The sequence below is a fragment of the Vulpes lagopus genome, chromosome 24 (genome assembly GCF_018345385.1).
Source record: "Vulpes lagopus strain Blue_001 chromosome 24, ASM1834538v1, whole genome shotgun sequence".
NCBI lineage: Eukaryota > Metazoa > Chordata > Mammalia > Carnivora > Canidae > Vulpes > Vulpes lagopus.
In genome coordinates, this window is record NC_054847.1 from 49,714,181 (window position 1) to 49,727,289 (window position 13,109).

At 34.2% G+C, this 13,109-nt stretch overlaps 1 protein-coding gene across 3 annotated transcripts in view; it reads right to left on the reverse strand.

Annotated features, from left to right (window-relative positions):
* The window catches only part of TMX3 (thioredoxin related transmembrane protein 3), a 44,501-nt gene that overhangs the window by 13,242 nt on the left and 18,150 nt on the right, over positions 1–13,109 (reverse strand). For all 3 annotated transcript variants that reach the window (XM_041739447.1, XM_041739448.1, XM_041739449.1), the window contains 5 exons: positions 12,380–12,460; positions 8,579–8,678; positions 7,885–7,962; positions 3,869–3,935; positions 918–1,016 (listed from right to left, as the gene is read on the reverse strand). In XM_041739447.1, coding sequence (XP_041595381.1) covers positions 918–1,016; positions 3,869–3,935; positions 7,885–7,962; positions 8,579–8,678; positions 12,380–12,460 — 425 coding nt within the window. The remainder of the gene's footprint in view (positions 1–917; positions 1,017–3,868; positions 3,936–7,884; positions 7,963–8,578; positions 8,679–12,379; positions 12,461–13,109) is intronic.

Sequence of the window (13,109 nt, forward strand, 5' to 3'; positions counted from 1 at the left end):
CTCACAATCTTTGACAGTGTTCACACCGACTTCTAATACTGAACTACCACACACCTCTCTCTATAGCAATAAGCAAAGATAGAAATGTCACCAGACACAGAACATGAAAAAGCAGGCTCAGGAGTCAGAACAAATATCCTAAGTTTGAAAATAACATGGGAACCTATTGGAGCATTTCTAATTTGTATTCTTAATCAGATTCAAAAGCAAGAAATCACAAAGACGGAACTCTATGCACACTACTTCTCATACAAAGAAAATGAAACTTGAGCAAAATTTTCCCATTTTTAAAATCTAAAACCGTATCTCCATCCCACTTATCATGAAGTTATGAATGAAAACAAATGTGACAATACCTATGATTTCTCCACTGTAATTCATTATAAATTTACAAAACACCTCCTCTTAAAACTTACATGGTTAGGCCTCTTAGAATTTTGGTAGTTTGCATCTGAGACCCTATAGTTAGCTTTTGTTTATGCATCTATAAATACATTTACTTTGCTCATCATTTTTGATCATATGCCAGTGGTGTGGTGCCCATGTTTTCGTCACAAGTAAAAGCAGGCCTCAAAGGTGGTGAGGAGTTGTATCCCAACTCCTATTACAAAATCAGCTCTTAATATAGCTTCTTGGTTATTTCTTCTCATTTCCTTATTATCTAGGCTCTGCTCTTCCTGTCACTTCAGTTCTAACTAGGAAATCTTTTCTAACTCATCTTTGCTTCCCATACAAACATCTGCTCTTTGTTAATATTAATGTCTATTCTCATGAAAAAGAACTGGCATTCAGGTCTTAAAAAGCAATAAAATTATGAAAGAGAGCTTAAGATTTATTTCCCACAGAATCAGATTTAAGAAATCAATTAAGGAAAAATCATGCAGAGTGATGGAGAGTTGTATATATACGCTTGTTACCGGTATCTCCCAGTTCATATAAGAGGAAGCCATCCACAGTCAGGTAGTTCTGAAACCTCTCCCTGTTGATCCAAGATGACAGATCACCATCCTCGTATTCTTAAAAATTAAACAAAGCTAATAAGTTATATGCAAATAAGAGTTTAAAATGTTTATAATGTTCTAATCTAGCAATATGTATAAAATGCCTTGACACAATCATAGTCTTAAATTCATAAAATTAATTTTTAGAGATCTATTCTAAGGAAACAATGAGACGTACAAAAGGATTAATACACAAAGCAATTCTTTACTAGAATATCATTAAAAACAGCACAAGACAGATAAATAAAAATATACGAAATAAGTGAAAGACCCTAGAAAAGAAAAAATTTAAACAATTTTGGTACATAATGAGGAAGACTCTTCATTTATAGATTCTTTTTAATTAATAATTAAGTAGTAAAGCAGGTTGCAAAACAATACTACAGCATGACTGTAGCTTTGAAAACACAAAGTATGGGAAAAAAACTGACAGAATGATCAAATGAAGGCAAACATTCCTACCAAATGGCTATCCTGGGTTGACATTTATCCTTGAATGGTGGCAGTATTGTAACTTATTACAATTTCTTTGCTCTTCTCTATTTTATGACATTTCTTCCTCAGCTTAGAACCCTTTCTCATATATAAAACTAACACATATAAAACTAACACATTTAAAGCCATTGTATTTTAGCCTTTTTCCAACATCAAATAATTCTCCTGCTAAGCAGATAAAAAACATGTGTAATATCAAGAGAAATATTATGTCCTGATTAGAAATATAATTCTGAAGTAACTGTGAACAATTATAACTGCATAAAAAAGAAGCTAATGTAAAAGGCTACCAATATGTTTGGTGGAAGACTGGATTTTAATGATTTCTTGGAAGATGTGCTTTTTCTGTCACTTGCATCGCTAAACAAAACATTTTCAAGTTACCAAACCTATAAAATAAGTGATATAATATGAATCTGAAAGTATTTATGGATTTGGACTTACAAATTAGAAAAATAAGCATAAAACTAGGAGTTGAGTATGGGGCCACAATCCCTATTCCACGTCAAAAGCAAATGCTTTAAGATGGCACCAAGTGATATATCTGAAATACAGAAAATAAACTATCCTTCTAAGTCCCTACCCCAAAGCTTCTAAACTTCATGACAACAATTAAACATTAGAATAAACATTCAAGATAAATTCTGTGTGTTATCTGAAGACTTTGGGCAGATCTAAATACTAACTGCTGCATGTTATAGAATGATGGTCCCTCACAAGAGCTACAGATACTTCACCCATCTTCTTGTGCACTCGAGGGAGGGCACATCTGAGGGCATATCTGAAATGTGGAGAGAAGAGGAGGTGCACTTTCTTAGCCATGATTAAAGAACATATTTACATCTAAACAGATATGATCAGGCTTGTTCCAAAAATAAAGTGGCTTTCTGAAGTGTTAATAAACTCATAGGAGAACTAGAACAGGAGATCTGAAAGCAGACACTTGATTATACTATCAATTATTTTAACCTGGGGGAGAGAAAAAAAACCTCTTTAATCCTTTCACTTGTAAAATAGTAAGAATACTGATCTCAAAAGCATGGTTTTAATGATAAAATAAGACAATATAAGCTAAGTGTTTATCATTCAAGCAGTGTAGTAATCAAAGAGCAAATGGATAGAATCGGTGCAGATATGCACTATTTTCTTTCTCCTATTTTCATATATCCAAGTTCCTCTTCACTTCCTTTTCAAGCCCAATATCTAATACAATCAATAAGTATCCAGTGAGCAAATGAATGAACCTGTTATTTAATTATACATCTGTTATCTTATCTAACACTCTTAATTATCTCTTTCATAATCTCAGGACACTCATCTACCTATCTACCCTTCCAGATCATGGCAAGGATAAAATGAAAATATCACGTACATAATTAGTACCTGCTGCATAAAATATAACAAATAGTAGTTGTTCCACTACAGCAAAAATTAAATTGACATTTATTTAAAAATAATGAAAACAGGAGATTTTAGAAATGCTGTCTTCATGATTGTTAAAATAATTAAAATATTCATTTTACTAAAAAAAATCAGAATATTCCTTTTATTAGATATTCTATTCATTGGAATTATTTACATAATCCAAAGTTTACAGCTCTCAAGTAGTTATAGTTTCTTTTCTGTTATAAAATAACAACATTCTACAATTTTTCTGTAATGAATACAATATTCCATATCTGTACTCTCCAACATGGTAACAAAAAGCCACACAAAGGCATTGAGTATTTCAAAGGCAACTAGCAGAAATAAACTGAAGTGTCTAGTTTATTAAACTGTAACTTAGAAAGTTACAAAGAAGGTTATTAGGCATAACTTTGCATTCACTTTTGCTTTTGGGTGGCTATATGGTATCTAATAGATGTTGAGTTTCACTGTTTCCCTTTATATTTAAAATTTCTCTTCGAGCCCCTGTGACTTTGCTACACTGGCCTGAGGTACCTCATTGCACAGTTTGGGGATTGTGGAAGTAGGTATTTGATGATGCCAAGAAATTTTTGTGAATTTTACTAAGTATTATAACAGCAGGTAGTTATTCTATTGAAAAAAAAAAGGAGTCTAAGATGTTAGATCCCTTTTTTTATACGAATAGTTTTGAATGTTTTAAAATAACAGCAACTGCATAGAGTTCATGTCTCAAAAGTCAAATGACCTGACCAACCCCCTCCAAAAAAATCATTGTAGGCAGAACCCAGAAAACACATTAGATGTTAAAACTAAAGTTGAAGGGGAAAAAAAATCTGTCATTCAACTAATGGGAAAGGCAAAAAGTAGTTGCATCTACCAAATCTTTCATCAATACCTAAGTCCTATAATAGCCACAGTGTTTTAATTTTAACATGTTTTACATGAGTTACAACTTTGGAACTTACCATCATAAATAAAGTAAGTTTCATCTTTGAAAACAAGCACAGCTGGCATCTCCTTCAGTGTCACATACTGCAAAAATCAGATATGTAAATACTTTGTATCATTGAAAAAATTTTAATTGGTAACTATGATTTCAAAAGTAATGAAAGATGCCAGAAAAAAAAAAACCACGAGAACGAAACCGTTACAGTTAAAAAGAGCACAGGGATCCAACCTCATCCAAGGACAGGTTTATCTCTTTATACATCTCCTGGCCCAGTGCTGTTTGTTAGTGTGAAAACCACAGAATATTCTTAGAGTTGGTAACAGACCCAAAGATATCAAAGAAGTACAGTAGGAGACACACTCTGAGGTGGCTAAGGAGCAGTGGCTAAGGTAACAATCAGCACTGGGTAGGTTTGAGTCCTTCCTCAACATTCCTGGGCTTTGTGGCATGGACTCCATTGCTGTCCTGGGGAGTTGGCTTCATTCTCTGTGAATCAAGGAAACGGAGTCTCCACCTCACCATAGTTAGGGAAGTTAGATCCACTAACATACGTGAGAGCAAGTTTAAAATGTAAATTGGCTTTAAAAATGGGAATTTATAATGGCAATTAATAATATATTATGTCAGAAGGTACCTGCTTCTTATACCTGTGCTATAATTATTTAAAAATACTAAAATTAAAAAAAATACTAAAATTATAAAGAAATCAGTTTCCATACAGAAGAGATATAATTGGGTGAGCCATATAGAATTATTACATGATGTGGTAATAAGTGAAAAGTAACAACAAATAACCAACTGATAGCTAATAAAACAAAAATAACTGCCAACAGGATAAAAATAAAGATGGCTGTCCTTGACGTATGGAGAAGATGGGAGGCATACTTCAGGTAATTAATATACAATGATCTCTTACATGACTACTAAAAAATGGTACAGCATCACAAAAATAACTATTTGAAAGTCAGCAGTAAAGCTTTTAGGTAAGGTTCTATCATCAAGTAAGCCTCTGCTCATCTGCTCTTGTCAACTCATTCACAAAGGTGCTCTGGAAGTATTTTAGAGCATCCAGCATGCCTCTCTTTCAATGCCGGAGTTGGCCACATCATAACATTACTACAGAGATGGAATCTTGCAGCTTTTAATTTCCACATATTCTGAATCCCTCTTTCTCTTGCTTTCTGTTCCTTAAACTTACTATCTTATATTACAGTTGTTTGCAGGCTGTTTTTCTCCATTCACCTCTAAATATCCTGAAGTCAGAAATTATGTCAATTCATCTTTATATCTCCTTAACATATTTATGAGGGCTTTCATAAACACTAGCTGTAAAGCTAAGGAAGCTTTGCATGACCAAACATTAAAACTAAAAATATGGGGGGGGGGGGAGAATATAAAATCATGGGTTTTGTCCTTATTTGAAAATTCTCTATGGGAGTAAAAATCCTCATATTACCCTGAAAGAACACTGTCTCCCCCTTAGCAGACTTTTACAACCATATACACAGAACTATAAAAGAGATGACAAATATTGAGATTTGCAAGAATAACTAAGGAATGTTTGAGGAAACTAGTTGAGAGGTCAATAATAAAAAAACAACACATAATAAGCAAAAGTGTGCCCACATAGCAGATACTGTTTATGCTCAACCACACAGATGTTCCAGGCCCTAGAATTCTGATCTAAGACATGTGTCACTACTCGAGGACTGGGGAGAGTGTCAGATGGTGTCAGGGCCCAGGAGGCAGGTGCCCTCTGGTGCACTCCCAGTAAACTGCTGGGACAGCTTCACAGGAGAGGGTACAGTGTACATTCTCGCCTCTCACACTGGGCTTTGGAGAAGAGAATGGACTAAACGGCCTGGGCCTAGAACTAGATTCCATCCATTCTAGGCCTTCACATCACACTGAGAGATCTTAAGACATTTTAGAATAGAGCTTCATAACCTTTTGAGGCATCTATTTGAGAATCTAATGGCAAATCTAGCTCTCCTCCCACCCTATCTTCTCTTCCCCTTCAAAAGAAATGCATACATATAAAATACTGCAAATAACTTATGAGACCAAACTAAGTAAACCTAAAAATGAGTTTAAGCTGACCAGATCTGTCTGAAGTTTTCCCAAGGAACTGAAAATCATTTCAGAATACATTACATTTATAAGATAAACATTTATGAGAAAAAAGATAAACATTTACGTACACATTGCAAGAAGCACTATACATATATATTCTAAGTGATTCTGCAATCTTCTAAAAATATTTAAATATTAAAAAATGTCAAACAAAAATTAATCAAATGTGTAATATGAAATAACTTTGTGGGAAAAAACTGTTTTGATTTTTTGTAACCTATACTGATTAAAAAGGAAAAAGCTTGCCTTGACAATTAATTTCATGTTTCCTGTCAGCTATTGCAATTTCTCAGGTTCCTTTCTCAGGAAAACTTTTCCAAAGAGAAGTCTATACCTGTAACTTACAATTTCTTACCTGCATTCTCTCAAATCACACCAATGAGGCACCTGTACTTCTTGTAAAACCACCAATAACCTCCACATGTACAAGTATCATAGTTACTTTCTTCAACTCATCTCGATCACTTTCCAAGTGTCTTGTACAACTGATCCTCTTTTTAAAAGTACTTATCTTGGCTTTCTACCCATCTTGTTTTCCTACTCTCCAGTTATTTTCCTCTTACTTTCCTTTGCAATCTTTAGGTCGTGGGCCCATTTATTTGCTTAAAAATTTGCATCCCATGTCTTAGAAGTTTATAGAGCCTTAACGCCAGACCACTATATCCAGCTGTGAATTTGATGCTTGTATCTGGATGTCTAACTAATATGCTGAACAGGCTAAAATGACCAATTCAAAAGCTCTTGATCATTCCCGCATTCCCAAACTCGTTTCTTCTGCAGTATTCCCAAGCTCATAGATTAACATTACCAATTACCCAGTTGTTAAAACCAAACACCAAAGAGTCACCCTTGGTTCTTCCCTGCTCCTCCGGGTCAGCAAGCTCAAACAATTCCATCTCTAAAAAACAACAATGCTTTCACTTTTCCCCCCATCCCTTTACAAACCTCCAAGCTCAAACTCTGCAGATTACTCCAAGAGTTCAACTGATCTCTCTGGATCTATTCTTCTCCCTATCCAATTCATTCTGTTCTCAGCAGAGAAATGTCCTTAAGATGAATGTCGGATCAAATCCTTCACTAACTTCATCCCATCACATGCATGGTCATGACCTGCAAGGTCTTCACTGGTCTCTGCCTACTTCCTATCTCCTTTCTCAAGCCACACTGGCCTACTACCTATTTCTCAAATATGCCAGCAGTGTTCTTATCTGTTCCCTGTTTCTAGTTTATTCTGGGCACAGATCTTTGCATGGCTCCTTCACATCATATATATCCCAAATCAAATATTTTCTTCCCAGACACTTCCTGATCAACCAATCCAAAGAAGTCACCTACTCTCATGCCCCTGCTATCACAATGCTCCTTTACTTCTTTTTTCATGGCAGTTATATCCTGTTTACGTATCTGTTTACTGAAAAATACTATCCCCAGTCTAAGGACCCAAAAGATGTAACCTGCAACACTAACATTTAGTACACTTCCTCTACCCGTGAGAATGTAAGTTCCACCCTATCAGGACCCTGAAGATCCTACTTGTCATCAACTATTCAGGACTTAATACAGGGCATGGCACATGATGAGATAAGCAGCATCTATAAATTAAGAGATATAAATACATTAACCATTCCATTACTTATAAACCAATTTAATAGTTTGAGTTCTCACTTCTTACTACCACTGTTATTTTAAAAAGAAAAATAATCAACATAATAAACATAATTACTAAATGCTATGAATCCAGTGGTATTTGCTTATTAACAATAAGCAATCTGGTGCCAGAAGTAGAGATAACATGTTTACTGTTTCTACACATATGACAGTAAATAAATCTGATAAATATAATCAAGTAATAACTTAAAAAGTGGAATTAAGTCATTAAAATCCAATTTTAAACATTACCTCAGGAACCACTTCTTCTGAGGCAGAAAAGAAGTATGTATATACAATTAATTCTGAAGCAGCATCTATGTATTTCTCCTGTGAAGTTACAAATAGAAAAGAGGTGACTTTTAAACATTAAAATCAGAATTTATTCCTCATTAAACATTCAGAGAAAGTAGTATCATCCTCAGCAATATCATACCAATTTGATGCCATAAGCATTTTTAACGTGAAAAGACGATGGAATATAAGCAGCAAATGAAATATACGGTTTCTAAAGCAAAAAGACTACTGATACTTAATATTTTGACACTCCTCTAAATAAAGAATATAAGCTCAATTCATATTAATTTAATTTGATAGTTACGGGAAGATTCACATGTATAAACACATGCATGCAAAATGATCTTCAAAAGTTTACATTCAGACTGCACTCCATAGTCACAAAGAGCCAAAAATGCTAAAAAGTAAGCAAAATTTGAATAACCCTGTCACTAACAAAAGAAATACTAAAGCAAGCATCATCTGTTTTATGAAGGCAAACAATAGAGGGCAAATAAGAAAGTGTTTTTGTTAGAAAAATGCTTAGATTGAACTAAAATATTTCCAATAAGAGTGAAATAACTGAGTTTGGATCAAGTTTTGGCAATAGAGAAAACTAAATTACAATACATTTGTATTTGTGAATTTAAAAAATAAACTCATTTGATACCTTCAAAGGTGACTCTCCACCAATGTAAACAAAAAATACACGATGTCTCTTTTGCACATGTTCAAACATTTGCTGACTTGGAAGCGGCCGAATTAGAGCCCTGTTTGAAAACAAAACAAAACAAAACAAAAAACAAATCTGCACTTGAACATAAGACAGTATATAATTTACATCTGAAGTTACAAAGTTTTAATGTTGTATTAACTGCATTTTAAGTCATCACCCAATCAACATATATCTAATGAAACTTTAGCCCATGACTACTACTGTACTCACATAATGAAAATAAAGTGCCAATTTAAGCTATCAATTAAAAACAAATTAAGTTTAAAATACAACCCTTTAAAGAATACCATCTTAGTCAATATTTTGACAGGCAAGACAGACCTATAATCCATTTAGAGTCCTTAGCTAAAAACAAAATGATCCATAAGAGAATTCTTTTTTCCCTTTCATAAGATCATGTACAGTAACACACTGAAGTCCTATCTCAGGAAATTATAATTATACTATGCTAAGATTTATGGCCATTTAAATACTAGTTTTATAATACCCTATAGAGGTTAAGATCTAAATGTTTCACAAGTATATTATTCTTTTCAGAAAAAATAAAGTTGAAAATGATAATCATAATAGCACATAAGGACCTCATAAAAAGAAAACAAAACTCTACAGTTTTACTATACAAGATATTTCAAAGCCAAGTAAAAGGAAGAACATCAAGGTTTTTACAAAACATCACTTGCAAAATATTATTAAAAAACTAAAAAAGAGGCATGGTCCATATGATCAGATTTTTTATTCCACTAAATTTGCAAAAAAGAGTAAACACAGAGTTTGCAAAGGCAAACATATTTTCAAAATGCACAATTCCTTAGACGCATTGCATCACTCCACTCCGGCCTCTATTTTCATACTTCAGTAATTAACTACTAAGTGATGCAACCCCAGAACGGAGTCATGAAATTTCATTTGCAACAGAGTCTTCCCTAGTTACATCAGGAGAAGGCCATCATAAGCTTAAAATAAAACTCATTAAAAATTTCCAAAAATGAAGACTAATCTAATCACAGGGAATAAAGGACATCTCACTAGCAATTCCCTCATATAATATAAAGTCATCTCAAAATTTATATTCAGAAAGCAAATAGAATGAAATATGTAATTGATAAGGAAATACAGTGATAATTATATAGTAAGTTTTGCAAACTTGAATAAAGATCTTTCCTAATTCTGTGCCTTTTCTCAAATAATTTAAGCCATACAATGTCAGGCCACTCAACAAATCCATCCTGATATTTCTTTTTTTTCTTTTTTTTTTTTTTAATTTTTTTTTTTTTTTATTTATTCATGATAGTCACAGAGAGAGAGAGAGAGAGAGAGAGAGAGAGAGGCAGAGACACAGGCAGAGGGAGAAGCAGGCTCCATGAACCGGGAGCCCGACGTGGGATTCGATCCCGGGTCTCCAGGATCGCGCCCTGGGCCAAAGGCAGGCGCCAAACCGCTGCGCCACCCAGGGATCCCCGCCATCCTGATATTTCAATTCACTTTAAAGCTATATAAAGTATCAATGTATCCCATTCAAACTCAGAAGAAAATACTTATACTTTCAAAGTTAATATAGGTTAACCTACTTTGATGAATGGTCTATTTATCTATTTAAAGATTTTATTTATTTATTCATGAGAGACATGGAGAGAAGCAGAGACACAGGCAGAGGGAGAAGCCAGGCTCCCTCCAGGGAGCTAGATGCAAGACTCGATCCCAGGACCCGGGATCATGACCTGAGCCAAAGGCAGACACTCAACCACTAAACCACCCAGGTGCCCCGAATGTTCTCTTTAATAAGTTCCACATAATCGCACTGAATAAATTATAAGCACCAACTTTCATTATAGCTCCGCAAGATAGATGTAGATTAAAATACAAAATCATCACATTCAAACCAATAGGAAATGCTTATAGATTTCTTAGCAGTAAAAACTCAAGAGATCAGTAACTCAAATAAGTATGTGGGTTCTAATTATGTCACATTCTAGGCAAAATGTGTAGTAATATCTCACAGATAGCATAAAGCAGCATGTGACAGATCAGGGAAAGTACTTTAGGTGTATCCAAAAAGAATTTTCCAATATCACAGGCCAGGGATTAAAGCCCAAGTCTATTCAGAACAATAATATTGTGGGGTTTCTTGTAAAAACTCTGAAATTAAGTTAACAAGAAAAATAAGTTGATATAAATGAAGCGGTATAAAAACAAATTTGTAGTAAAATAAAAATTACAATTCATAAGATTGTTAGAAGTAATCAAATTCTGAAAATGCATTAAAAAATCCACTGGGGAGGATCCCTGGGTGGCTTAGTGGTTTGGCACCTGCCTTCGGCCTGGGGCGAGGTCCTGGGTTTCCAGGATCGGGTCCCGTGTCAGGCTCCCTGTGTGGAGCCTGCTTCTCCCTCTGCCTCTCTTTCTCTTGGTCTTTCAGGAATAAATGAATAAAATATTTTTTAATAAATCCAGTGGGAGGAGCACCTGGTTGGCTCAGTTGATTGTCTGCTATGGGCTCAGGTCATGATCCCAGGGTCCTAGGATTGAGCCTGGCACGGGCTCTTTGTTCCAAGGGGAGTCTGCTTCTCCCTCTCCCTCTGCTGCATCCCCCCCACTTGTGATCTCTCACTTTCTCTGTCAAATAAAAAAATAAAATCTTTCAAAAAATAAAAAATAAATAAGAAAACTGGGGAAAATTTTTTTTCCACGTATGAAATGAATTTAATGTGAGATTAACAAATATATAATACAAGTCACAGTTCCTTTTGTTTGCTATTTCAGTATGCTACATATGCCTACCTTTTGTCATAAATGAACAAATGTCATTTATGTTAAACCTAAAAACATACAGGTTCAATATGGTCTTTTAAAATACTTTTAACTTTATTTTTATTTAATTAATTAATTTTTTAGAGAGAGAGAAAGAGTGTACACATGGTGGGGAGGGGCTGAGGGAGGGAGAAAGAATCTTAAACAGGCTCCATGCTCAGCACAGCAACCACCAATGGGGCTCAATTTCAGGATCCCAAGATCATGACCTGAGCCAAAAACAAGAGTTGGATGCTTAACTGACCATGCCACCCAGGTGTTCCAAAACTGCATTTAATTTTAAAGTATTAGTATCTTTTTTAAAAAATATTTTTATTTACATTCAATTTAGTTAATATGTAGTGTATTATTAATTTCAGGGGTCGTATTTAGAGATTCATCAGTTGTATATCACACCCAGTGCTCGTTACTTCACATGCCCTCCTTAATGCCCATCCCCCAGTTACTCCATTCCCCCCAACCCCTCTTCCCTCCAGAGACCCTCAGTTTGTTTACTAGAGTTAAAAATCTCTTATGGTTTGTCTCTCTCTCTGATTTCATCTCATTTTATTTTTTCTTCCCTATCCTTATGTTCATGTTTTGTTTCTTATATTCCACATATCAGTGAAATCATATGATATTTGTCTTTCTCTGATTGATTTCTTTCACTTAACATAGTACCATCCACATTATTTCAAATACAAGATTTCATTCTTTTTTGATGGCTATGCAATAGAATATTGCTCATATATATATCTGATATATCTGTATATATGTATGCAATAGAATACACACACACACACACACACACACACACACACATCTCCCATTCTTTATACATTCACCTGTTAATGGACATTTGGGATGCTTCCATATTGTGGCTATTGTGGACATTGCTTCTGTGAAATGTAACCATATAGTAAAAAAGCCTTTCTAATAAAAACTTACCCAGACACTCTGTGAGCAAACTCAATAATATCATCTTTAGTTCGTGGTCCTCTATAATTATATGCCAAGTCCCCCTTTAATCTTAAAAAGAAAAAAAAGGATAAGAGCTTAGATTATTTCAACTTAATAGTTGAAATAGTCTTAATAGTTAATGCCAATCACTATTGTTACATAAATTATAGTATGTAAAATAGTAAATGCAGAGTTGAGAAGTAGCGTAACCATGTAAAATATAGTAGGCAACTGACTTCAGGGGACCAACAACTTAGAATATAAAGAAAAAGGTTGTATTTTATTAAAACTACATGAAAATAGTTTATTGTGTATCTGATACCTCCTGAAAAGTGTACGCATTCATGGTCAAGAGCTTGTCAAAGCATTGTATTTCTTACTATCTTCTTTAGTAAAAAAAAATGATAGAGAATTAATAGTACGTTGGTATTAAGAAAACAAATTTTAAGCAACACAACATCAAAGGAACTCGAAATATGCTCCAAGATTACAGAGTAGAACAATGCATAAAACACTTATTCTAGAAAATTAAGATAATTTTTCAAAAGTCTGTCAATGATGTGTAAATGAGATTTTTAAAAAATGTGAAAGTACAATAGACCATCTATGATTAAACAAAAAGAACAGAAAGGATATTTTACTTAACACAAGTAAAAGAGGCTGAGCAACATTTTTTAAAGGTAGGGGAAGGGGGAAGTCAACACAAAACCCAAGAAAT